The sequence below is a fragment of the Ovis aries genome, chromosome 3, assembly GCF_016772045.2.
Source record: "Ovis aries strain OAR_USU_Benz2616 breed Rambouillet chromosome 3, ARS-UI_Ramb_v3.0, whole genome shotgun sequence".
In the NCBI taxonomy this organism is placed as follows: domain Eukaryota; kingdom Metazoa; phylum Chordata; class Mammalia; order Artiodactyla; family Bovidae; genus Ovis; species Ovis aries.
This window is the reverse complement of record NC_056056.1, coordinates 155122174-155150098: the sequence shown is the minus strand read 5'-3', so window position 1 is coordinate 155150098 and position 27925 is coordinate 155122174. Positions and strand designations below refer to the sequence as shown.

Sequence of the window (27925 nt, the reverse complement as noted above, 5' to 3'; positions counted from 1 at the left end):
TCTTTTCCACTATGGTTTATCAGGGAATACTGAGTTGCCCTTGTCTAGAATAATGAGTATAGTTCCCTGTGCTACACAGTAGGACCTTGTTGTTTATCCGTTCTGCGTATAATTGGAGAAGGCAATGGCACCCTGCTCCAGCACTCTTGCCTGGAAAATCCCATGGACGGAGGAGCCTGGTGGGTTGCAGTCCATGGGGTCACTAGAGTCAGGCAAGACTGAGCGACTTCCCTTTCACTTTTCACTTTCATGCATTGGAGAAGGAAATGGCAACCCACTCCAGTGTTCTTGCCTGGAGAATCCCAGGGACGGGGGAGCCTGGTGGGCTGCTGTCTATGGGGTCGCACAGAGTCGGACATGACTGAAGCAACTTAGCAGCAATCCCAAACTTCTTATCCATCCTTGCCCCTCCCCCATTTGGCAACCACAATTCCCATTTCTTTTTTAAAACTTAATCTTTTTATATATTGGAGTATAATTGATTTACAATGCTGCATTAGCTTCATGTGTACAGCAAAGTGATTCAGTTGTACACATACATATATCCATTCCATTTCAGATTCTCTTTCCATATAGGTCACCACAGAATATTGAGTAGAGTTCCTTGTGCTGTACAGTAGGTCCTTGTTGATTATCTGTTTTATATATAGTACTGTGTATATGCTAATCCCTCACATTTCCCCCTTGGTAACCATAAGTGTGTTTTCAAAGTCTGTGAACCTGTTTTGTAAATAAGCTGGTTCGTATTATAAGCTAATCTTAATACTCTTAGAATTTGAACATTGAGGGTTCCTCAAAGTGCACATGAAAAATGGCATTGTGAAGCAACTTTTCTGGATAAGGTAATGAAAGGGGTAAAGATGTCTAGTGATTCCTTTAAAAGAATTATTCTTTATGGGAACCCATGGAGATGGTGATGGACAGGGAGACCTGGCGTGCTGCGATTCACGGGGTCGCAAAGAGTCAGACACGACTGAGCGACTGAACTGACTGACTGATCTATCAGTTTTCTTGTGTGTGTTAGAGAGGGATGGTTGAAATGCAGAGGTGAAAACAGGCCCATTCTGCATGGAGCTGCAAAGGGTCAGACATGACTGAGTGTGCACACACACACAAACGAAAAAGCACTGCACCCCCCCTCTCTCCATGGATGGCCAGGGAGCTCTTGCCTAAGCAAAGAGAGTAATCTGGAGCCCAGTATAACAAGCTCATAAGATACTTTGGGATAGGCAATGGCTACCCACTCCAATAAACAACAGAATGGGAAAGACTAAAGATCTCTTTAAGAAAATTAGAGATACAAAGGGAACATTTCATGCAAAGATGGGCACAATAAAGGACAGAAATGGTATGGATCTAACAGAAGCAGAAGATATTAAGAAGAGGTGGCAAGAGTACACAGAAGAACTGTGCAAAAAAGATCTTCATGGTCCAGATAATCACGATTGTATGATCGCTCACCTAGAGCCAGACATCCTGGAATGTGAAGTCAAGTGGGCCTTAGGAAGCATCACTATGAACAAAGCTAGTGGAGGTGATGGAATTCCAGTTGAGCTATTTCAAATCCTGAAAGATGATGCTGTGAAAGTGCTGCACTCAATATGCCAGCAAATTTGGAAAACTCAGCAGTGGCCACAGAACTGGAAAAGGTCAGTTTTCACTCCAATCCCAAAGAAAGGCAATGCCAAAGAATGCTCAGACTATGGCACAACTGCTGTCATCTCACATGCTAGTAAAGTAATGCTCAAAATTCTCCAAGCCAGGCTTCAACAGTACATGAACCATGAAATTCCAGATGTTCAAGCTGGTTTTAGAAAAGGCAGAGGAACCAGAGATCAAATTGCCAACATCTATTGGATCATCGAAAAGCAAGAGAATTCCAGAAAAACATCTATTTCTGCTTTATTGACTATGCCAAAGCCTTTGACTGTGTGGATCACAATAAACTGTGGAAAATTCTGAGAGAGACGGGAATACCAGACCACCTGACCTGCCTCTTGAGAAATCTGTATGCAGGTCAGGAAGCAACAGTTCAAACTGGACATGGATCAACAGACTGGTTCCAATGGGGAAAGGAGTGTATTAAGGTTGTATATTGTCACCTTGCTTATTTAATTTATATGCAGAGTACATCATGAAAAACGCTGGGCTGGAAGAAGCACAAGCTGGAATCAAGATTGCCGGGAGAAATACCAATAACCTCAGATATGCAGATGATACAACCCTTATGGCAGAAAGTGAAGAAGAATTAAAGAGCCTCTTGATGAAAGTGAAAGAGGAAAGGGAAAAAGTTGGCTTAAAACTCAACATTCAGAAAACGAAGATCATGGCATCTGGTTCCATCACTTCATGGCAAATAGATTGTGAAACAGTGGAAACAATGACAGACTTTATTTTTGGGGGCTCCAAAATCACTGCAGATGGTGACTGCAGCCATGAAATTAAAAGACGCTTGCTCCTTGAAAGAAAAGCTATGACCAGCCTAGATAGCATATTAAAAAGCAGAGACATTACTTTGTCCTCAAAGGTCTAGTCAAAGCTGTGGTTTTTCCAGTGATCATGTATGGATGTGAGAGTTGAGCTATAAAGAAAGCTGAGCGCTGAAAAATTGATGCTTTTGAACTATGGTGTTGGAGCAGATTCTTGAGAGTCCCTTGGACTGCAAGGAGATCCAACCAGTCCATTCTAAAGAAAATCAGTCCTGAATATTCATTCGAAGGACTGATGCTGAAGCTCCAATACTTTGGTTACCTGATATGAAGAACTGACTCATTTGAAAATACCCTGATGATGGGAAAGATTGAAGGCAGGAGGAGAAGGGGATGACAGAGGATGAGATGGTTGGATGGCATCATTGACTTAATGGACGTGAGTTTGAGTGAACTCCAGGAGTTGGTGATGGACAGGGAGGCCTGGCATGCCGCAGTCCATGGGCTCGCAAAGAGTCGGACAAGACTGAGTGACTGAACTGAACTGAACCCACTACAGTAGTCTTGCCTCGAAAATCCTATGGACAGAGGAGGCTTGCGGGCTACACATTATGGGGTTTCAAAAGAGTCAAGCATTACTGAGAAACTATACAACAACAGCAAAATAATCTAGCTATTCTACTGAACTGAAATAAAATTTGATATGTTTTTATTTTCTTAACAATATCCTTAATGGCTGGATTGTTTCTTGGTACATAGTAGGAACTCAATAAATATTAATTGAAAGAATAAATAAAAGTCCCTAATTGGTACAGTTTAGTACAGCAGACTTTTCAATGAGGTTCTTAGTTTTCTACATGTAGGCTATATCTCTTCTAGTAACAGTTTTCATTTTCTTGCTGGATGCAATCAGTATTGACTAATAAAGATGAAATTATGTATTTTACTTTAGCATTCTTCTTTATTACTATTTTAGGTTTGGTTGACCTTGGCAGATCATTATTTGCACAGTATAGCCATTGACTGGGACAAAACCATGCGTTTCACTTTCAATGAGAGGAGTAATCCTGATGATGACTCGATGGGAATTCAGATAGTTAAGGTAATACCTCTGAGTTTGGCTCATTGTCTTAACCTGGAAGATTTCTAAGAACCAGATGCGTCCTGGACAGAGGATCAAGGCTTGTGGTTTGAATGTCTGTGTGTTTCCTGCTTCCTAATTTCATTAGTTAACAACTTTTTAAAATGGGGCATTTGTTGATGCCTTGTCTTTGTACATCTGCATGTTGCTAGTAAGAAGAAAATATTTCCATTCTGATTTTGCTTGCATGTTGGGAAATTGAAGTTCCTTTTTGTTTAGCATGGGTCAATGCTTTTAACTGGATTTTTACATCAAAGTCACTGAGAAATTTAGTTAAGCCTATTTCATATTAGAATAATTGGGCAGTTATTAGGATTTTGATAATTTCTTAACTGTCATTTTATGAAGATAGTTAAATTGACTGATGGGTTTACTTTACACCAGATGGTTGAATGTTCAGGCCAGCTGTGGAGGCAGCCAAGGTTCACCTACCTGGATTATTACTATTGATTAGATGCTGGCACCAAAAGCCAAGGATGCTGATTTGATTTAATCCCATTTTTCTTCTTTTACATAAGCCTCTAGGGCATGCTTTTATTTTATATGAGTATATTACATGTGATGCTAAGCTGAGGTTTTAAAAGGAAAGTTGTTTCATGTAAAGTTTGGTCACCAGAAGTTGGCTAATGTTTTGGCAGATTTGAAAATACTTTTTTTTTCAGGAGCAAGTACTAACTAAAAAGACCTATATTTTCATCTTAGTATGTTTCAGACAAGTTTCAAAAAAAAAAATAAAATTTTATATTGTAATATGCTTGAAAAGCCTCTGTATTATGCGCATTTGAGCTGTTTGTTTGGAAGTTCAGTATGTGTTCCCTAGACATGAAGTATTCCATATTTGAAATACTTTGTTTCTATTTAAGTGGTGAGTTAAGATAATGCATGTTTTATAAGAATCATATTCTTAAGAGAATCTTTTCTTCTCACTGATTGCATATATCACTAAAATGAATATGTCCTGAAAATCATAGTCTCCACTTGATAATTATAGGTATTGCCTTCATTATATATTAAAGCACAGCAAATGTTTCTGTTCTTTTATACATGTTTATAAAACAACTTGGACAGAATGATTTTTCTGTGTCTTTTTGATACTGGCTGCATTTTGCTCCTGAATACTGTTTGGAGTTTTGATAGCTAAATATATATATCTTTTTTTTGGTAGAAAGAAATAATGTTAGTACCTATCATACATGCATTGAAATGACCTGTTTTATTTGAGATGTATCATTAAAATAAACTGTCAATTTATTTGAAAGCCTAATGTTGTATTTGTTAATTCTGAGGGCCTTTTTGTGTTAACTCTGGAAATACTTTTTGTAGAAAATTTGCCTGACTGAAATTCCCCTTGAAAATGCCTCAGCAGATTAGAAAACTAAAAGATATAAGCTTTGGTCTATGTATATAAGTTGCTTATATATTTTAAAAACTAAAATCCATTTTGATAATCTGACTTAATGCTGAGACAAAGAAAAAACGAAAGTTTTTTTTTTTCTTTTAGAGAGAGCATAAGGACTTATTTTAAAAAGTATTGTTTCCCCTCTTGTTTTAGGATCTTCACCGCACAGGCTGCAGTTCGTACTGTGGCCAGGAGGCCGAGCAGGACAGGGTCGTGTTGAAGCGCGTCCTTCTGGCTTATGCCCGATGGAACAAGAATGTCGGGTATTGCCAAGGCTTTAACATCCTGGCTGCACTGATTCTGGAAGTGGTGGAAGGCAACGAAGGCGATGCTCTGAAAGTGAGTATCAGACTTTGAAGAAAGCAACTGAAATTCTTCAGAGAGTGAAATACTGGAGCTGTGATTTCTCTTCCCTGATGCCCCACCTCCTTCCAAAGTATTTACTGTATCTTTCTAATTATCCATGATTTTCACAACTTAAAGCCTGGTCACAGGACAAACTTCTATAGCTGCCAAATTTGAGGAGAATGATTATGTTTTTAGCTCCCTTATGAGACATGTAAGGACATATATGTGTGTGTGTGTGTTAGTTGCTTAGTCGTGTCCAACTCTCTGCAACCCCATAGACTAGCCCACCAGGCCGCTCTGTCCATGGAATTCTCCAAGCAAGAATACTGAAGTGGGCTGCCATTTGCATCTCCAGGACATATATATATATATATGGGGCTTTTTGAGGATAAAGGTGGGGGAACAGATCTTTCTCTCTCTCTGTTGTGGAGCATGTGGGATCTTCCTTCCCCAACCAGGTACTGAATCCATGTTCCCTGTGTTGGGAGCTTGGAGTCTTACACTGGACCACCAGAGCAATCCCTGAGACATCATATTTTTAAACCAAGTTCAGTACTACTTATATTGATTACCCAGTGCTGCATAGCTTCAGCTGCTTCAAACAGCAAATGTGTATGACATTTCTTTGAGTCGGGAATCTGGGCACAGCTTAGCTGGCTTGGGGTCACGTTATCGTGGCATTCAAACTCTCAGCTAGGGCTTTAGTCTCATCCAAAGACTCAACTGAGTGGGAAGAGCACTGGCTTCCAAGTTCATTCCTGTGATCCTTGCTAAGATTTCAGTCCCCACAGATGGTTGGACTGAGGGCCTCAGTTTTTTGCTGGATATTGTTCTCTGCTCTGTGGGCCTTTCCGTTGTGCAGCATGGTGGCTGGCATTCCTTGGAGTGAGCAAGAGAGTAAAAGAGAAGGAGCAAGTCAGAGGGGACTGTGTGACAGATGTGCAGCCTAGAATGAGAAGTGACAGTCCATCATTTTTGCCATGCTGTATTTTTTTAAATTTATTTTTAATTGGAGAATAGTTGCTTTACAATGTTGCGTTGGTTTCTGCCATACATGAATCAGCATAAGCATACACATGTCCCCTTCTTCTTGCACCTCCTTCCCATCTCCCACCCCATCCCACCCTTCTGGGTTGTCACAGAGGACCAGGCTGAGCTCCCTGTGTCACAAAGAAACTTCTGCTATGTTTTACTTAGTAAAAGTCAGTCACTAGGTCCACCTCCTGTTTAAGGGGAAGGGCTTATACAAGAGTGTGACTACTAGCAGGTATAGACGGGGGGGTCATGGTCTAAATTGCCTTATTTGTTCTACTTAATTCTGGTTGGTTCTTCTTCTTCTTTTCTTTTTTATGTTGACCATTTTAAAAGTTTTTATTGAATTTGTTACAGTATTGCGTCTGTTTTCTGTTTTGCTCTTTTTTGGCCCCAAGGCATATGGGGTCTTAGCTCCCCCACTAGGCATTGAACCTGCACCTCTTGCATTAGAAGGTGAAGTCTTAACCACTGGACAACCAGGGAAGTCCCTGGTTGGATCTTCTTAACAGGTTGCTTTCATATCTGGGGTGAGGTATGAAGGAAATAGGCTGCAAGTGAATGTCTGCTGAAAGGTGCTTGTGTGGAAAAAGGTTTTGAAAGTGAATGATATGTCTTTTCATCTTTGATGTCTAGGGCCTTTTTTTAGTAAAAAAAAAAAAATTCTGGAAACATTTTGAGATGGGACACTAGTAAGTTAAACTTGTAGGTCTGAATATGACTCAGTGAGTCACCACAAAAAGTCTTTATGAGAAATGAAGGATTTCAAGTGTCGAGGATGGCCACTGCCTTATTTGCTTGGGGTAATATAGGGTTGCTAATTCGTATTTGAACCCTGAAACTGTTGTTGATTGCAGTGTTGTGTGATGGATGGGATAAATACTTAGTCTTTGTATTAAAGGTCCCGCTCCTCCCAATTCTGTTTAATTATAGTGCATACCTTAGTGATAGTCTCAGTAACTCACTTAATGTCATATGGAAAAATGAACACATTTTCCTCTTGGTTTTATACACATTGTGTTGGAATTAATTATAAATCCATCCTGCCATGATCTCAATCTGTATTCATCCTCTCAGACTTTCCGTTCATGTATTTAAGGAAGCAGCTTTGAAGCTACTTGTGTATCACATAGTTAGGGGCGGAAGGTGGGGAGGCAGTGGCAAATCAAATACATGAGTTTAGCACATTTTTTATTAAAAGCAATTTCGTTTACTCATTCTGTATGCTTTACTCCGTTTTTTCCCCAGGTGTAATTTGCACGACTATGGAATGAGAACTGTTTAGTTGAAAAGCTGAAATGAACAATTCTGGTTAGAGAGTAGGGTGGAGAGGTTTGGGATATGGGATGTACACGCTAATCAAATCATGAATCTTAGTGACGCTTGAGAAACTAAAAATTCACATAAAAAGATGAATTAGACAAAGCTGAGGAATTGAATATTTATATTTCTGCCTCTAAGAAAATGAACTCTGTGGAATGAAATGACATCATCATCATTTGGGAATCTTGTGGTTAGACATTCAATATGCAGAGGAAGGTTGGGTTCCTGAAGACAGTTCCTATGCTAAGGGAAATATTAGATTGTCAGTGTTTTTCCGGGGGCTATTTTGGCCTCGGTAAGTTTTCATTAATAGGGAAATAAATAGTTTATCAGAGTAGGTAAACCATTTTCCCTGCTTTTTTGCATGTATTGTTTTTTCTTAGTAACTTAGGTTTTTAAAATATTTTAAAAAACAGAGTTTTGAAATAGTTAAAAACAAAGATTTCACTGTTTCTTAAAAATTTGAAGCTTCCCCATTATTTTTTTTTTAATACTTCATTTTAAGGAGCAATTTCAGGTTGAAATCAAAATTTAGAGGAAGAAACAGAGATTTTCCATATACCCCTGCCAATGCAGGAGACATAAGAGATGCTGGTTGGGTCCCTGGTCCGGAAGATCCCCTGGAGCAGGAAATGGCTACCCACTCCAGTATTCTTGCCTGGAAAATTCCGTGGACAGAGGAGCCTGGCAGGCTCCCAATCCATGGGGTTACAAAGAGTTGGACATGACCAAGCAACAGCTTGCACGCACACTTAATTCTTTATAGTGATGAATAATATTCCATTTTCTGGACCTACTGGAGGACATCTTGGTTGCTTCCAAGTTTTGGTAATTATGAATAAAGCTGCTATAAAAATCCACATGCAGGTTTCTATGTGGATATGTTTTCATCTCCTTTTGCTAAATACCAAGGAGTACGATTGCTGGATTGTATGATAAGAGTGTGCTTAATTTTATAAAAAACTGTTAAACTGTCTTACAAAGTGGCTTTACCAGTTTGCATTCCTACCAGCAAATCTAGAGCTCTGGTTACTCAATATCCTTGCCAGCATTTGATGTTGGCAGCTTTCTAAATTTTGGCCATTGTAATAAGTGCATAGTGGTATCTCATTGTTTTCATTTGAATTTCTCTGATGACTGTGATATGAAGCATCTTTTCATAGCTTATTTGCCATCTGCATATCTTCTTTGGTAAGGTATCTATCAAGGTCTTTGGTCCATTTTTTAATTGGTTTGCTTGTTTTCTTATAATTATTGAGTGTTAAGAGTTCTTTGTATATTTGGGGTGATAGTTCTTTGTCAGATGTGTCTTTTCAAATATTTTCTCCCAATCTCTGGCTTGTCTTCTAATCTTCTTGACAGTGTCTTTCACAGAACAGAAGTTTTAAATTTTAATAAAGTCTAGCCTACCAAGTATTTCTTTCATGGATTGTGCCTTTGGTATTATATATAAAAAGTCATTCCCATATCCAAGGTCATCTAGGCTATATTTATCTCCTGTGAGTTTTATAGTATTGAGTTTTACATTTAGGTCCATGATCCCTTTTGAGTTACATTTTGTGGAGAGTGTAGGGTTGTTCCAGCACCATTTGTTGACGAGACTATCTTTGTTCCACTGCTATTATTTATCCTATTGTTTTTTAATCTAATATTTGTTCTTTGAAATACAGGAGTAGGTGGAGCAACATAAGACTTTGAGATGCCTTTGGACAGAGAATTTCATTGGGTTAGAAGAATTACTGTGATACTTGGATTTTTTTTCTAGTTTTCATATAATTTTGAGGGATTATAATCTTTTCATAAAACCTTATAAATTCATTGATATAATTCATAAAAATCTTTCTTGGTATTATGTAACTTACTCTAAATGAAAAGCATAGTAACAGACTGTTACTTTAAATTTTGTCTTTGTGATTCCCATCAGCTCCTCTTCTTCTTACCGGTAGAGTGTGAGGTCCCTGACAGAGCCTTCAGCTCTGCTAAAAATCTGTCCTCCCCCTGAACTGGCCTGGCTCCTCAAGGACTTCTCCCTCCACATAAGCTGAATATTTTACTTTTATTGCTGAGCTCTTATTTCTAGGGTGATGATACATTTAGCTGGTAAATTCTGTCTCTGTGTAAGAAAGCTAAAGTGATTCCCAGAACTGGGTCACTCCTGTAATATAGGCTGCAGGGAGGCCTTTTTGAGAGGCTATTCCCACTCTTGTTGACTTAGTCAAAACTATGACCCTGAAAGTAGAAGCTACAAGTCAAGGATGAGGGGAAAATGGGCCCTTGGCAGATCTGGGAGATAATTTTTTTTAAAAATAGTATTTTGTGAAAAAATATGAGACACCTACTTCCCCACCACTGTACAGGGCCAGCTATGATTTTGCTCTTAGTTTTGCTTTCCCTGTGTTCTGGGAAATATGTAGGTCTTCTAGGGATGAGGGCATTAACAGAGCATTCAGGCTGACAGGAAAAGGACCAGAGATTGACATATAGAACTCAGGTGTATTTTTCTGGGTTTTTCCAGTGGTTCTTGACCATGAATAGAAAAGTTAGGATGAAAACAGTAATTTGAAGAATATGAGGCAATCTCATCTGATTTTGGGGCTTCCCTGGTGGCTCAGATGGTGAAGCGTCTGCCTGCAATGCAGGAGACCCGGGTTCGATCCCTGGGTCAGGAAGATCCCCTGGAGAAGGAAATGGCAATCCACTGCAGCACTCTTGCCTGGAAAATCCCATGGACGGAGGAGCCTGATAGGCTACAGTCCATGGGGTCACAAAGAGTTGGACACGACTAAGCAACTTCACTTTCACTTTCATCTGATTTTAAAAGCACCATATGCTCAAAACAAAAATGTACCGTTTGTTGCATTGTCCCAGGAGAGAACATGGACAAAAAGCTGACATCGGTTGTTCAAAAACTCAGGTTGATGGTCAGTGAATCTTGCGATTGACTGCAGTCGGGATGTTCCATGGTGGGCCAGCTGTGAGTTTTCAGATTAAGGTTATGAAACTGCGCTGACATCAAGGAGCTGACCTTGAGATTTCTGCTGGATGCAGAGAAAGCTTGAGCTCCATGGCTGGTCAGAGGGAGGCTGAGGATTATATCATCACAGCTACTTCCAGGATGAACTCAGGTCTAGTGGCACAGCTAAAAGTTTTAGACAGCAGCAGATTTGGGGTCAGAATGAGTTAAACCAGTGGTCCCCAGGCTTTTTGGCAGCAGGGACTGGTTTCATGAAAAACAGTTTTTCCATGGATGGGGCGTGGGCAGAGGAAATGGTTCAGGCCATAACATGAGCAATGGGGAGCGGCAGATGAAGCTTCACTCGCTCTCCCACTGCTCACCTTGTGTGTGGCCAGATCCCCAACTTGCCAAGGGCTGGTGCCAGTCCATGGCCCTGGGACTGGGGACCCCTGACTTAGACAATTATGCCACCTGCTCCTTCCCTTGAAGTGGAGAGGAGCCTTGAAAATCCAGAACATTTGGTGCTGACACGTGTAAAGAATGGTGTGCTTTGGCTAACTGTCTTTTGCCAATTTGAATATGTTCTATGTAGGACGTGTTAGTATACCAAGTAGTTTTTGTGAAGCAATCTTATTCTATATCTTTTTTCCTCAGATTATGATTTACCTTATTGACAAGGTACTTCCCGAAAGCTATTTTGTCAACAATCTCCGGGCACTGTCCGTGGATATGGCCGTCTTCCGAGACCTCTTGAGACTGAATCTCCCTGAATTATCTCAGCACCTGGATACTCTTCAGAAAACCGCAAACAAGGAGAGTGGAGGTAGTGATGATTCGATGCTATTTTACCTTTGAAAATAGTTTACTTTTCTGATACCACTGTACCTGGGAGCCTAAACCTTGAATGGTGAAACATGTTTTCAGATATTTCACTTGGTAGAGCTTGGTGCAGTGAAACAGATTTCTAGAGAACAAAAACAGAACTAAAAACAAAACCCAAACAGAAGGCCAGATGTTACATCTCTAACTGGTTATGGTTAAAAAGTCAGTCAGGAGCCCAATGCTTAACCAGTACTAGCTTACCAACTATATATAGGTAAAGAATCGGAGAAGGAGATGGCACCCCACTCCAGCACTCTAGCCTGGAAAATCCCATGGATGGAGGAGCCTGGTGGGCTGCAGTCCATGGGGTCGCAAAGAGTCGGGCACAACTGAGCGACTTCACTTTCACTTTTCACTTTCATGCACTGGAGAAGGAACTGGCAACCCACTCCAGTGTTCTTGCCTGGAGAATCCCAGGGACAGGGGAGCTTGGTGGGCTGCCGTCTATGGGGTTGCACAGAGTCGGACACAACTGAAGTGACTTAGCAGCAGCAGCAGCAGGTAAAGAGTGGTATCTGTGCCTTGCTATCAGTTAAACTGCTCTAAGTTGGCATCAAAACTATAGGAGTTCTTTAAAATTGAACTACAGGTACAGCTTGGGCGAGCTTGTGGTTTTGCTTCAACCATTGACGTTATGGAGAGTAGAATATGTATTTTCATAAAGTTGTAGGAGATAAAAGCAGTCCTTTGGGCTGAGATGTTTAATGCTCCTTTTATTCATTCATGTGAAGTGAAGGATATTTAGGCTTCCTTGAGATGAATGGACCAGTTCTTACTGGAGAAGGGCTCTCTTGGCCTCTAGGTAGAATCTGAGCCCTGAAGGAAGGGACTGGGTTGATTAAGGTGGTAGTGGAGGTGGCTCTGCAAGTAGCTGAGTCTCTGCCATCTAGCTGGCATCACCAGCTTCCCAAGTACCCGAGCTCGTAGCTGTCATCATACCCACTGCTTGCACTTCTCCAGATATCAAAAATACAATGTTTGCTATGTTTTCTTTAAATGGCTGTCAGTTCCTGACCCATGAATTTAAATCTGGGAAAATCTGAAAGGGTTTTGAGGACCTCATCTGTGATTAAAATACACTGGAAATTATAGTGACACACAGGTGTCTCTAAGCATTTTCTTCCAAGTAGTTGGAGTAATCTTATTTAATTTGGCTGTGCAGTATACTTGTACACCAGTGAGGATTTCATAAAGCTTCCAGCAAGACCAGATTGGCCTTTTCCAGAGTCAGACACATTTCACTGGGCTCCACATTTGCCCGAATGCCTTGGTGACCTTAGATTCTAGCCTGTGAACAAAGATACTTCTTTGTTTGTAGGTAAGAAGGAAGAAAATGGATAAAGGAGGACAGATCTTGTTTTGCTTGTACTTGGGTAAATGTACCTTCTGACTGTAATTTGGAGAAAGGATTAGTCTAGTATCTAAATTTTTATATTTCATTAAAATATATGCTTATGCAATCATAATGGGGAGTGGGAGAGGACTCTATTGTTTTAGTGAATTTGGAAACTTCAAAGTGAGCTGGATCCCAGATCTCTAAAACTGGGATCTTTAAAACTGGGATCTAACCAACTGGATTTTAACTAAAATATTTAGTTAAAGATATTTTAAAATGTCACTTTGCTTAATCTCCAAGTATTTGGGGATTTTCCAGCTTTCTTTCTGTTACTGATTTCTGGTTTAATTCCATTGTGGTCTGAGGACTATGGATAAATTAACAAGTAAACAAGTAATTGCTTATGAGTAATTTTATTTTTATCAGCAGTATTTGAATAAAAGTGGGCTTTAGGAGGTTTTGGAAATCAGCTTTTACTTTTGAGAGGCTAAAATCCTTTCTTTTTATCCTGTTTTTGATAGGGAGAGCATCCTCCTTGATTTTCAGTGCCCCACAGTAGGTACACTCAAATTAAATTTTAGGTTAAGATTTCTGAAATGTCACAAAGAATTTGTGAAGTTCGTAGTATTGCGATTTTTATTAAACACACCTATGTTCTCCCCCTGCTGCTGCTAAGTCGCTTCAGTCGTGTCCGACTCTGTGCGACCCCATAGACCACGGCCCACCAGGCTCCCCGTCCCTGGGATTCTGCAGGCAGGAGCACTGGAGTGGGTTGCCATTTCCTTCTCCAATACAGGAAAGTGGAAAGTGAAAGTGAAGTCACTGAATCGTGTCCAACTCTCAGTGACCCCATGGACTGCAGCCTACCAGGCTCCTCTGTCCATGGGATTTTCCAGGCAAGAGTACTGGAGTGGGGTGCCATTGCCTTCTCCGATGTTCTCCCCCTACCTCCATCCAAATAAGGAAAGAACAAGAATTTAGAGAGATTAAAAAAAAAGCAGCCAGGAAATATAACATATTGAGTTGGCCAAAAAAAAGTTCTTTTGGTTTTTCCTGTAAGATGTTATGGGGAAGCCCGAATGAACTTTTTGGCCAAGCTAGTATTTGAGTAGACATGAGAGATTGAAAGAGGGTGTTTTCATATCTTGCACACCATCAGTTCTGCAGAAATGTAGAGCGTTTGTTTTATTTCAGGTGGATATGAGCCCCCACTGACAAATGTCTTCACGATGCAGTGGTTTCTGACTCTCTTCGCTACGTGTCTCCCTAACCATACAGTTTTAAAGATTTGGGATTCAGTTTTCTTTGAAGGTTCGGAAATCATCCTACGGGTGTCGCTGGCTATCTGGGCAAAGTTGGGAGAGTAAGTAATTTCCCCTTCCTGTTCTGTACTGTGGTGTGAGAGCCTTACCGCACTTTTGTTCTCCAGTGTGTAAAGCCATCAATATTTAAATGTGAGGAAAAGAGAAAGTTGTGACTGCTGTGCAATTGCTTTTGCCTTCTGAACTCTCTGTCAGCTCATCAGTGAATGTTGGGGGCAAGTGGAAGCTGTTTTAGAGAAGGGGGCAGGCTGTTTCAGGCCTGGAGTTCTCCTCCTCCTCAGTGCTGGCGTCCTGGCAGCCCCACGCTGTTGGCGTTTTTCCAACAGAAAAACGTGGGGAGAGGGACTTAGGTGGAAGAGGAACTGAAAGCTCTGGAGACAGCTGTGTGGGTTTGTTGGTTAAGACTGCAACGTGGCTTATGTTTGAGTCTTTATAATTATTTTGTTGTTGTTCAGTTGCTCAGTCGTGTCTGACTCTTTGTGATCCCATGGACTGCAGCACGCCAGGCTTCCCTGTCCTTCATTATCTCCTGGAGTTTGCTCAAACTCATGTCCATTGAGTCAGTGATGCTATCCAACCATCTCATCCTCTGCTGCCCGCTTCTTCTCTTGCCCTCAATTTTTCCCAGCATCAGGGTCTTTTCCAATGTATTGGCTCTTCGCATCCAAAAGTATTGGAGCTTCAACTTCAGCATCAATCCTTCCAGTAAATATTCAGGGTTGGTATTTTGTGGAATGTGATAAAATTAAATGAGATAATATGTATAAAGTTATCTAGCTTGGTGCCTGGTACCTAGTCAATAGCAGAACACATGGAATTCTTCCCTTTCATCAAGAGTTAATTCCATTTGAAATCTATTACCACCAAACAGATTTCACTTACATTCTTGTCTAGTATCAGGGCTGAAAACACTAGGGTATTTTCACCCATCTCTAATGTATTATAACTATTACATTAAATATCTGCCTTTTGGGTAATGGGGGAGACATCAGGATGAAATTGTTACAGTTAACTGAAGATGCAGAAAAGTTTTTAATGTTTCTTTCCTAAAACTATTTTTAAATGACTTGAGTGGGTACCCATAGACAACACGTCAGAGAACTTATAAATCACTTCCAGTGTTTTGTTTCAGAAACCTCCAAAGTAGCCTTTTTATTGATGGGAAGTTGTTTCCTGAGAGACTTGCAGCATTTTTTAATTTTTTAAGAAAAATCCAACTAACAATTCAGGGATTTTTTTAAAAAAATTGTTGTTTGGAAGTGTTTTTAAATAGCACGTAGCAATCTCCTCTGCTTTTGTTTCACTGCAGATAGCTTTTCAGTGAGGCAAATAAATTCATCTGTGGGGGATTTGTTGTGACATTTACATACCTGTTTGCTTTCTTCCAATGTCAGCCCTTTTCTGCAGTCGTATATTTCCAACCTACTACCTCGTAAACTGAGCGTTGGTAGTTTCTCTATTACCAGTATCACACTCTTGCCGTTGTGATAGTTGCTGAGTAATTAAATTAGCTTATAGGATCAAAATACTACAGCTCTTGACTGTATGCTGGGTTGATTCTAGTCCCCTTTTTGTTAGTTCTTAAAAGTTATGACCAACCTAGATAGCGTATTGAAAAGCAGAGACATTACTTTGCCAACAAAGGTCTGTCTAGTCAAGGCTATGGTTTTTCCAGTAGTCATGTATGGATGTGAGAATTGGACTGTGAAGAAAGCTGAGTGCCGAAGAATTGATGCTTTTGAACTGTGGTGTTGGAGAAGACTCTTGAGAGTCCCTTGGACTGCAAGGAGATCCAACCAGTCCATCCTAAAGGAGACCAGTCCTGGGTATTCATTGGAAGGACTGATGCTGAGACTGAAACTCCAATACTTTGGCCACCTGATGCAAAGAGTTGACTCATTGGAAAGGACTCTAATGCTGGGAGGGATTGTGGGCAGGAGGAAAAGGGGCCGACAGAGGATGAGATGGCTGGATGGCATCACCGAGTCGATGGACGTGAGTCTGAGTGAACTCCGGGAGATGGTGATGGACAGGGAGGCCTGGCGTGCTGCGATTCATGGGGTTGCAAAGAGTCAGACACGACTGAGCAACTGAACTGAATTATGGGGCAGGAAGAAAAGAGGTGGTTCTTATTTTATTCCTATCTACTCTATCCATTATCTATCAGAATTTATTAATATGGTCATCCCAGGGATGTCACACTATTGAAATAATAATAGCTACACTTAATATCTGATAGTCACAGAGTGCTTGCAATGGACAGGCATGATTCTAAGCACTGTAGATGTAAAATTAACTCATTTAATGTCACTGTCATCCTAGGAGGTAGGTTCTATTATCATCCCCATTTTACAGATGTCGTCACTGAGGCACAAAGAACTTAAGGAAATTGCCCCATGTCACCCAGTTTGTAAGTGGAAAGACCTGATTTTGAATGTGGGTACCTTGGCTCTATTATCTGTGTTTCTAATAATGTGAATATACTGATAATAAATGGCTCCTGTTTATGAAGTTCAGGAATCTGTGAGTTAGACTGGTAGAATTTTAAATGTTTCAGAGTTTTTGCTCATTATAATTTCACATGTTTTGAGCATTAAGTGAAAGGAAAGGCAACCAACACACACCATAAAGGGCCTGCGGTCTTTATGTTAAGAAGATTAAACACATTATCTCATTCAATTCTCCCTATAACCCCATGAAGTAGATAGGATTATTCTCCCTGTCTTTTCAGGTGAGAAAATTGCCCCAGGAAGGCTGACCAATTAGTTCAAGGTCCCACAGCTAGTGAGTAGAGCTGGGATTTAGCCCTGGACCTTTCTGACTCTCGGGCCTGTTGTCTTCCCCACAACCTGTCTATCGGAAAAGTCCTGAACATCATGCGGATGATCTCCAGACCACGTGTACCTGAGTAACATCAGGGCCTCATGCGTGCGTATCCACGGGGCCCTTCCCATCACCTTGATTCTGCAGCGTGAAATTTCCTCCTTTGCTCATACAAGGGCACTTGTGGAATGTGTAAGCTGTCGCCAGCAGCACAGTCTCAGTGGTGTCTCGTTCATGTGTCCTTTCTTCTCTGACCTGACTGCCCCCTCCCTCGTTGCCTCATGCCTGGCACAGCCCTCCATGGCCTCCCATCACACCCTACACTTGCCATGCCGCCTCTGGGGCAACCTTGCCAACGGCATGTCTGTTCCCACACTCTCTATTAAAGGCCTTTCAGTGACTCTTGTCCTGAGAGGGCTCAGCACGCAGATGAGGCCGCTGCGATTTGTTTTCTGCACCTCTCTACCTTCAGCTTCCCTAGTGGCTCAGTGGTAAAGAACAGGAGACAAGGGTTCGATCCCTGGGTCGAGAAGATCCCCTGAAGGAGGAAATGGCAACCCACTACAGTATTCTTGCCTGGGAAATCCCATGGACTGAGGAGCCTGGCGTACTGCAGTCCATGGGGTCACAAAAGAGTTGGACACGACTAGGTGACTAAACACCACCACCACCCTCAGCTCTCTCTGGCTACCCCTGGCCGTACAGCCGCCCCCACTGTGATCTGTGGACCTACATGCATCTCCCCGGGTAGGGCCTTCTGTCTCCTGTATCCACGTGTTTGGGATGCTTTTTCCTCCTTGTCAATCTGGAGAATATTTATCAAAACTCACCTTAAACATTACGTCTCTTCCTCACTCTCCTCCTGGCCCCCAGGATAAACTTAACCACTTTTCAATTTATGTCCACATGCTGCTTTAAATTTTTGCATCAGCACTTCAACAGTTTATTGCATTTATTTACTTACATGATTGTGGCAATATGATCTGAACAGAACTCTAGAGCCTGAAGTTTTCCCAGGATCACATTTTTTTGACTGGCTCTATGGAGATCCCCCAACCTTAGCATATGTCAAAGAGTATGTCTTATGATTGGTAAGGCAGATAGTTTTTCTGCTATGCAAAGAATGACATGATAGATAAAACAAATACCCAGGTCTCTGCTTTGGGTAATTCCTTTTTCTTCCCTCTCTAGAAGAAGAATTAAAGTTTCACCTGTCTCATAGGATGGCAGGTGACAGTCTTTATTTACCTGTTGAACCAAATGCAAGAAACAAGGTGTAACTGCTATGTTTAAAACGGATAACCAGCGAGGACCTACTATACAGCACATGGAACTCTGCTCAATGTTGTGTGGCAGCCTGGATGGGAGGAGAGCTTGAGGGAAAATGGATACATACATACATACATGGCTGGGCCCCTTCAGTGTTCACCTGAAACTATCACAACATTGTTAATCAGCTGTACCTTAATACAAAATAAGAAGTTAAAAAATATAACAGGGTGTAATCGCCAGCTAGCAGCAGTGTCCTGAGAAGGGCTGGAAAGACTTTGTGAAAATATCCTGAGGACTGATGAAATGTGCAGAGAAAGTCCTTGTGTGTTTCATCTTTCATTTCTACTGTGGTTTGGTTTTAGTCTGTCAATGGTACTGCTGTTTGCAAACTGAGAGCAAGAGATTCCCTCCAGGGGGTAATTGTTCTTGGGTACCCAATTTCTTAGTTATTATTTCTGACCGGTGATGGGTGTTCAGATGTGTAGAAGGTGTCACGTGGAAGCAATAAAAATGCCACCGATGGAGCTGCGAGTCAGGAGAGCGGTATAGCAAAGAGAGGAGCTCACCCTGGAATAAGTACCGCTATGTTGACCTTCCAGTTTTTAAACTCTTTTCTCTGCCGACCACAGGCTGAGGTCTGTGGGTTTTGACTTCCGTTGATTGCTAACTTGGTTGATTTGACGGCAAGGGACAGCATGTCTTGTTGTGCCTGCAGCATGTACCTGATAGCAGGGGTCTCCTAAACAATTCCTTTTTCTGTCCTTTCTTTATCTAGGCAGATAGAATGTTGTGAGACAGCAGATGAATTCTATAGCACCATGGGGCGCCTTACCCAGGAGATGCTAGAGAATGATCTTCTGGAAAGCCATGAACTCATGCAGGTGAGTGGGCAATGCCTGCCCCACTTGGCTCAGGGGACCCCAATACCTTGAGAACAAGCAGAGGAAGGAAGAAACGAATAACGGATATTTATTATGACTTTCATTAAACAATGTTATATTTCAATTATGGCTCAAATAAAGCTGGAAAGTTTTTTAAAAAACCAGAAAATGCAGTACAAAAACAAACAAACGAAAAACCCCATCAGAGCATCACCCCCCTCACCAGCAAATCCCCAGGTGCTTATTCTGGATCTGATTCTTAGCCTTAAAGGGAGACTGGTGGGGAGAAATAATTATTTCTGGGAAGGAATTATTGAGGATCAAAAGAAGATTATTCTACTTCTCATTTTGGTTTATTTGTTTTGTCCACATTTGCAACTCATGCTTTTACATAGGAATCATACATTTCAAAATCACCAACTTGAAGGGTTTTGTTACTTTCTGGCGTGTTACTGTATCTCAGCATCATATTGGGCAGGTCATTAAAGATGGCAGTGAGTGTAGAAGAGATAGCAGATTTGTTAACACTGTGTCTTCCATTAGGCTCTATAACATGATCTTTTTCTCAGCCTTCTGGGCTTCTGATGACACTTTCTCTTCCAGGTTCTTCCTTCGTCCTGCAAACAACCAGCAGTGGTTCTTGTCCAGAGTTGTTGTTGGGCCTTGGTTCCTTCTTTCTCTGTGGTGCTTCCCTCTCTCTTTTCTTGGTTTCAACTTTAATGTTGATTCCATGCCTGAGGTCATATTGGTGGTTGGGGCCCAGTCAATGGGTTAGAAAACCAAGACTCAGGCCCTCATTTAGGACTTGAGAAGAGGTTTTATTTCTCTCCTCATCTCCTGGCACCTCCACCTGCTTCTTGGAACCCCTCACTTTTAGCAGAAAGCTGCCCAAGTTGTTGAGAATACTGACCACCCGGTAGAATTTCCCTGAGCATTTCTATTTTTTATTTAACCTTTTCTTTGCATTCTCGTCTCTCCTTTTTCCTTCCTATTTGACTTAGAGCAGGAAGTACGCTATCTGCACCTGACCTCTGTGCTCTGATTCTAGCTCCTGTCACACCTCCCGAGCCATTGCTTCCTTGCTTCTTCTCTCTTGTAGAGGGAAGTGTCTTTTTTATTAAACGTTATTCTCATATTCCACATATGAGATCCTTTTCAAAGGTCCCCAATCTTTTTGGCACCAGGGACAGATTTTGTAGAAGACAAGTTTTCCACAGACCGGGGTCAGGGGAGTGGTTTCAGGATGATTCAAGATTCAAGCATGTTATTAATTATGCACTTTATTTCTAATCTCATACTGCCAGTGATCTGATGGGAGGTACTGTCTGTGGCCTGGGGTTTGGAGACTTGTGCTTGACATCCTACTGAACTGCCTGATCCACATGCCCCAGGCAGGACTCTGAGATCTCATCCCTTCTTCCTCACTCATGAAACTTCAGTGACTACTTATTACCTACAACACAGAGCATGGATTTCTCAGCTCATCACCCAGTGCTCTTGACTGTCTGTCATTTACCTCTCTTTTCAGCCATGGTTCCTGTTGTTCCCTTTTGTACCCTTGACCCAAGTCTAGGCAAGTCACACTGTCTTCCATGTTCCTGGAGCTACTGGGGGATATGCCTGCTCCACACCTTTGCTCCCTCTGTTCGGTCTCCCTCAGTCTCTTCACGTGTTTCCGGCCTGCCTCCCTGTGAAAGTGCCAGTTCATATGCTATCTCCTTCATGAAACAGTCAGCAGTCAGTTCAGTTCAGTTGCTCAGTCATGTCCAACTCTTTGTGACCCCATGGAATGCAGCACACCAGGCCTCCCTGCCCATCACTAACTCCTGGAGTTTACTCCAACTTATGTCCATTGAGTCGGTGATGCCATCCAACCATCTCATCCTCTGTTGTCCCTTTCTTCTCCCACCATCAATCTTCCCCAGCATCAGGGTCTTTTCAAATGAGTCAGTTCTTCGCATCAGGTGGTTAAAGTATTGGAGTTTCAACTTCAGCCATCAGTCCAGTCTCTGACAGGCTCAACTATAAGCATCTGCTTCTTTGACTCATCACATTTTCCTTGTACCACTCTTGTGAGCCTTCATCACAGTCTACCTTGATTTGAGGGTGGATTGTATTTCCTCAGTGATATTATGAGTTCCTGGAGGACAGGGACTGTTTTCTCATAATATATAGCACTTTACTTTCTCCTAGAAAGAAGCAAGAAAGAAAATGAAGGTGCTCAGTTGTGTCTGACACTTTGGGATCCCATGGACTGTAGCCTGCCAGGGTCCTTTGTCGATGGGATTTTCCAGGCAAGAATACTGGAGTGGGTTGTCATTTCCTTCTCCGGGGGATCTTCCCGACCCAGGGATCGAACCTGGGTCTTCCGCACTGCAGGCAGACTTTTTACCATCTGAGCCACCAGGGAGATACTACCTTCTCCTAGTGCTGCACAGTAAATGTATTAGTTCATTGAGCAAATAGCCATTGAGAGTCTGCAACTAGTTTTCTGCCTTCTCTCTCTCTCTTTTCAAAAGGTATTTGCTTGTGTATTTGGCTGTGCTGGGTCTCAGTTGCAGCATGTGGGAACTTCCATCTTCCTGGTGGCGTGTGGAGTATTTTAGTTGTGGCATGCAGGATCTTTAGTTGCAGCATGTGTGATCTAGCTCCCTGAGCAGGAATCAAACCCAGGCCTCCTGCGTTGGGAGCATGGAGTCTTAGCCACTGGACCACCAGGAAAGTCCCTCTGCCTTCTCTTTCTCAAGTGGTTGCTGATCACATCACACGATGGCCCTCCTTCCATGGTCTCTCTCCTCTAATATAGTCTGTACTTTGCAGTCAGCAGAATCGTCATCACTTACTGCTTTGGTCTTTTTATTGTTCTTCAGAAAACCTTCCCATGCTTCCTTGTTATTAACAAATAAAATGCTTCAGCCTAGTTTTCTAAGTCCTGTATTAACTTCTCCACATATTAATTGAGCGCCTCTCTCTGTCAGAAGACGTCTTTGTGGAAATTAATGTCTGGTTTTATCTCTAAAGATGAACAAGGAGTAAGTCATACTCTGTGTGTCTATGCGAGTGTGTGTGTATGCGAGTGTGTGTGTATGCAGGGGAGCATGCACATTGAGGGTGTGTGCGTATGTGTTGGAGACAGTGGTGCAGATCAGAGAGGCAATTCATGGGCGACAGAGCAGCAGGAGTCAAGGCTTTGGCTGTGGCAAACATTATGGTGTGGGAAGGAAGCTGTAGGAGTTTGGTTTGCTGATTGGAAGACTGATGCTGAAGCTGGAGCTCCAATACTTTGGCCACCTGATGTGAAGAGCTGACTCACTAGAAAAGACCCTGATACTGGAAAAGATTGAGGGCAGGAGGAGAAGGGGGTGACAGAGGATGAGATGGTTGGATGGCTTCATTGACTCAGTAGACATGAGTCTGAGCAAACTCCGGAGGAGATAGTGATGGACAGGGAAGGCTGCCATGCTGCAGTCCTTGGGGTTGCAAAGAGTCGGACATGACTGAGCACTGAACAAATGTAGGGAAGACCACAACCCATAGTAAGGAGTGTGGACTTGATCCTCCAGGTCAGTGGTTGTGAGGTTGTGCTTGCTGGAGTTCTTGGGATTCTGTTGAACCTTTGGAAAGGGGAGAAGAAGAGCTGTGGGTCTTAGAGATTTCAGGGAGAGGAGGGAAACAGTCTTAGTTGTGTCTTATGTCGACTCCAGGGGCAACCCCATGAAGGGTGGACTTGAAGGGGCCTCTGTCAGGAGGTCGGGACATGAAGAAGCAAGAATGGAACAGAAGCAATACTTAGAGGGTGAAGTTGACAGGACTTGGCCATGGAAAAGAGACATGGGGTGAGGGAGAAAGGAAGGGAGAGACAAGGACAGCCCACAGGTTTCTGGCTTAGGAAGAAGAGGGGATGTTCATGGGGGGAGACAGGTGGGTTTGCTCTCACACTGGCTGTGGTTGGAGGCATTCCGTGGTTGCCCCACTCCTCACCTATCCAGAGCTGTTCCCCACTACTTCACAGCCAGGACCTATTGCACTGGCTGTAGCCATCCTCACCCTGTCCTCTGTGGGCCGTGTTCATCCCCGTGACAGGGCTTGGGGTTCCTTCCGACATCCTCTCTGTGAAAATCCTTTCTGTCTACCAGATCCTACTCAGTCTCCCCCAGCTCCTCCCACCAGGCTGTTACCTAAGCCCTTGTTAATGATCCTAATATCTCCTCCCTACTCCTTCAACACTTAAGATTGTCAGCAATTGTCACTGCTGGCTTAGTGCTCATTACAAATTATTTATTTATATTTGATATTTTTTCAAATATGTTTGTGTTCTCTCCCTAATGAAGTAGCAGTTTGCTTAATGATAAGGGCCTCATATTACTGTGTATCCCCATAATGCCTGCTGCTGCTGCTGTTGCTACTAAGTCGCTTCAGTCGTGTCTGACTCCTTGCGACCCCATAGATGGCAGCCCACCAGGCTCCCCTGTCCCTGGGATTCTCCAGGCAAGAACACTGGAGTGGGTTGCCATTTCCTTCTCCAGTGCTGGCGTGCTGCGATTCATGGGGTCGCAAAGAGTCGGACATGACTGAGTGACTGAACTGATCTGAATGCATGAAAGTGAAAAGTGAAAGTGAAATCGTTCAGTCGTGTCCGACTCTTCCCAACCCCTTGGACTGCAGCCTTCCATGCTCCTCTGTCCATGGGATTTTCCAGTCGAGAGTAATGGAGTGGGGTGCCATCGCCTTCTCTGCCATAATGCCTAACGTAGTGCTAGGAATCCCCCTGGCTGCTCCATGGGTACACAGAAGTATAAAACATTAGAATTTGAGGCAGTGTTTTTCAAACTTGACTGTGTATAAGCAACATGTCAGGAGTGTATTAAAAGGCAGATATTTGGCCCATGGGTGGTTGTTATGCAAGTGGTTTGAACTAACACTTATAGAAACACTGATTTGAAAGACTCTTAAAGGCCCACTAACCTAATTCTGTCACTTAACAGAGAAGAAACTAAGACATGGAGAGTGAGCATCTTGCCATATTCTTGGGTTGTCTAGTGGCAGGCCCAGAACTGGTGGGATCCAAGCTCAACACGTGGCCTGCTGCTCCTCACCACCCAACACAGGGCTTCTACCTTATTCAAAACATGTCTTTCTAAAATCTGAAATCCCCTTTAGAGGAATGGGCAACATTTTATTTCACCTGAAGTTTAAACATTGTAAATGACAGATACATTGCACTTTGTCTTCTGGGAATTTCCTGTCTTAGATTCCAGGAGAAAGAAGAGCCCCCTCTTTACTTTGCTTTGGGAGAATCCTAGAAGGAAAAATGTAGACTGTGGCTTGATGGATTAGATTTCATTTTAGCAGCATTTCCTGCTGAGGAAAACATCTGGTAAAGATGAACTGAGCCTAATTTTGTACAACTTATGATTTCATGTTTTTTGTAAAACATGTCAGTGATGAAAAAGAGAAATACTATTCCTTTTCAGCAGTACCTAAATATAAAATGTCCATTTAAATGCATGTTGGTAGTTTGGGCAGTAAATAGACTGGTTGGTTTTCCTTGACATTGTGGAGTATTAAGGAAAGAAATGCTGAATGTCATTTCAAGCGCTCTCTTTTCTGTATTTACTGCTTAAGAAAATTAATTCAGTGGCTATGATCCAATTACGGTAGACCTTAAGTCTGTCAGCAAACTTGAAATGATGAAAAATAAAATCAGATGAAAAATGTGGACCACATACAAGATCTTTATTTTTGAGCTGAAGAGATGCAAAGATTCTCCCTGTTTGGTTTTCCCTATTTCTTTCAGTTCTAGGTGCCATGCGCCAAATTATCTACTGGGTTTGTTTTTTTTTTTTACCATAAATCTCATCACTCTTTTATATTATTAGCAATGGCCATTTAAATAAGAGATAATGTTAGAAAAAGAGATTGGGAGAATACTGATGGAATAGTTTATATGGATTTTGCTACGCCTTTTGACAAAGTCTCTCATGGAATCTTTGAGAGAAAAGTTATAGTTTTTTTTTCTAACTGCTCCAGGACTTTGTTGTGGCATGCAAGATTTTTTTTTTTTTTTTTAAAGTTGTGGCATGTGAACTCTTAGTTGCAGCATGTGGAATTTCGTTCTCCATCCAGGGATTGAGCTGGGGCCCCGCTGCATTGGGAGCACAGAGTCTTAGAAACTAGATCACTGAGAAAATCTCTCTCTAGTTTTATGTATAGTTATTATATTTAGAGGGCTTCCCTGGTGGCCCAACAGTAAAGAATCTGACTGCAATGCAGGAGACCCAGGTTTGATCCCTGGGTCGGAGAGATTCCCTGGAGGAAGGCATGGCAACCCACTCTAGTACTGTTGCCTAGAGAATCCCATGGACAGAGGAGCCTGGCCGGCTGTAGTCCATAGTGTTGCACACAGTCAAACGTGACTGAAGCGACTAAGCAGCAGCGGCATTATAGAAAATTTAGATACATGCAATTACTAGATGAGTTTGGAAAAACCTCACCAAAAGTGGTTGTCAATAATTTACGGTTACCTGAGGGGAGCTTTCATGTGCCATGAGACTGTTCCTTTTTCTATCAGTGATGAAATGGAAATCACATGGATGTGAATGCTTGTCCAATAGAAGGATACTATTTGATTATTAGTGCTGTCAAAAATGAAACTGTCTGCCTTGCAAAACTGTGTGGGCCCATAACTGGAAGTGTTCAAGCAGCACCCTTATGATCAAATGTTAGAGATGCTCTAAAGGGTGCTCTTGCATGGGAGGGAGGTTGAATCAAATTATGTTTAAATTCCTTTTTAACCTTAAGATACTATTTTTGTACTATACTTTGGCTCTAAGATAATTAGTAAAATTCCTTTCTTGAAATTGGTTGTAAATCTCTGATTTACACAGTTGGGTACCTGGAGCTTCTCAGGTACCCTGAGGACTGTGGTGATATGTCATGTACCTTCATGGGATAAATATGTCTGCTGACAAGTGAGACCTTTAAGTAAGTGTGTGAATACATGCGAAATACTATAAGGACATTTCTTTCAGAAACACTGATTTATACTTTAAAGGGCTAACTAAAAGTAAATTATAGAGAAAGGAAGAGCAGGAAAAGAACATGAATCCCAATGGAGCCAGTGTTCTTTTTGGTTCAATGTCTTTAGCTGAGTGGTCCTTGAAGGAGCTTGGTAAGACCCCAGACCTTTTACTCGGGGGCAGAATGGGACAGAGTAGGGCCAGAATATACTCTTCTTTCTTTTCTTACACACTTCCTTCATGAGTCTGGGCCAAGGAGTTTTCTGATAACTTTTAATAAAATTAGCAGAAATAAAAGGTGACTCTTTAGCTAGACATCTCACTGATTGTCTCCAGTAAGACATCTTCCTTCATTTGTAGAGAATTTTGAAATTCCTAACATTAATAATTTCATCTTTTTAAATAGTGAAATTTATTTTTAATTGAAGGATATTTGCTCTACAATGTTGTATTGGTTTCTGCCAAACATCAGCATGAATCAGCCATAGGTATACCTGTTTCCATCCCTCTTGAACCTCCCTCCCAGTAATTCCATCTTTTAAACTTGAATCCTAATGATATGGGTTTGTTTACTGAGATATGATCGACATATTAGTTTTAGGTGTACAACCTAATGATTTGGTGTTTGTATATATTGTGAAATGATCACAAAAGTCCAGTCAACATCCATCACCGTGCATAATTAAGACTTTAAAAAATATTTATTCGTTTATTTTGCTGCCCCAGATCTTAGTTGCAGCGTGTGGTGTCTAGTTCCCTGACCATGGATCAAACCGCTACTGGCATTCTGTACTGTCAGTAAAGCAGCTTTTTGGGCACTGAACTGCTGGCAGCCTTTGTGGCATCAAAGAGAGTATACTCTGACCATGTTATTAATGAAATCCTATGAAGTATTTCAGGCGTACAGAATGTATTAAAATAATATGACAAAACTTACACGCCCATGACCCAGTTTAAGAAAGAAAACATTAACGACACAGGTGAACATCCTCATGTACTCCTCTCTGATCCTGCTTCTCTCGGAGGCGACCACCATCCTTCACTTTTTCATGATGAGTTTCATGCCTTCACTTTTCAGATGAGAAGGAGGCACAGAGAGGTTGGGAACCAGCGTAATCTCACCTTCCGGACTAATGGGAGCCACGGGAGGCCTTCTGCTTCTTTCCAGGGGGAAACAGTTCACTGTTAGTACGTTTGTGCTGCTTCTCAGCCATTTTGGTACACGGATCTTCCTGGACTTAGGATGGGGTTACACGCGGAAAAACTCAACATACACTGAAAATGTAATACACCTAACCTACCAAACATCACAGTTCATCCTAGCCTGCTTTAAACATGCTCAGGACACTTATGTTAACCTATACTTGGGCTACATCATCTGACATGAAGCCTATTTTATAATGGAAAGTTGAATAACCCATATAATTTATTGAATGCTGAACTACAAGTGAAAAACAGAACAGTTGTCTGGGTCCAGAATGGTTGTAAATGTATTATTTGTTTCCCCTCGTGATCACTTGGCGGATGGGGAGCTTGATTGCCTAGTATCATGAGAGAGGATCTATGGCACATTGTAAGCCCAGGAAAAGATCCAAATTCAGAATTCAAAGAAGGGTTTCTACTGAATGCATATCACTTTTGCACCACCATAAAGAGGAAAAATCATTTAAGTTGAACTCTTGTGAGTCAGCGACTGTCTGTAATCAAGTATGCATGAGATAAGGTGATTTAGAGAGGACTTTTGTGGTCTTGATATACTTTG

At 41.8% G+C, this 27925-nt stretch overlaps 1 protein-coding gene across 11 annotated transcripts in view; it reads left to right on the top strand.

Annotated features, from left to right (window-relative positions):
• Positions 1-27925, top strand: part of TBC1D30 (TBC1 domain family member 30) — a 107234-nt gene that overhangs the window by 65687 nt on the left and 13622 nt on the right. For all 11 annotated transcript variants that reach the window (XM_060412847.1, XM_060412846.1, XM_060412845.1 and 8 more), the window contains 5 exons: positions 3406-3531; positions 5123-5308; positions 11283-11451; positions 14041-14209; positions 19039-19144. In XM_060412847.1, coding sequence (XP_060268830.1) covers positions 3406-3531; positions 5123-5308; positions 11283-11451; positions 14041-14209; positions 19039-19144 — 756 coding nt within the window. The remainder of the gene's footprint in view (positions 1-3405; positions 3532-5122; positions 5309-11282; positions 11452-14040; positions 14210-19038; positions 19145-27925) is intronic.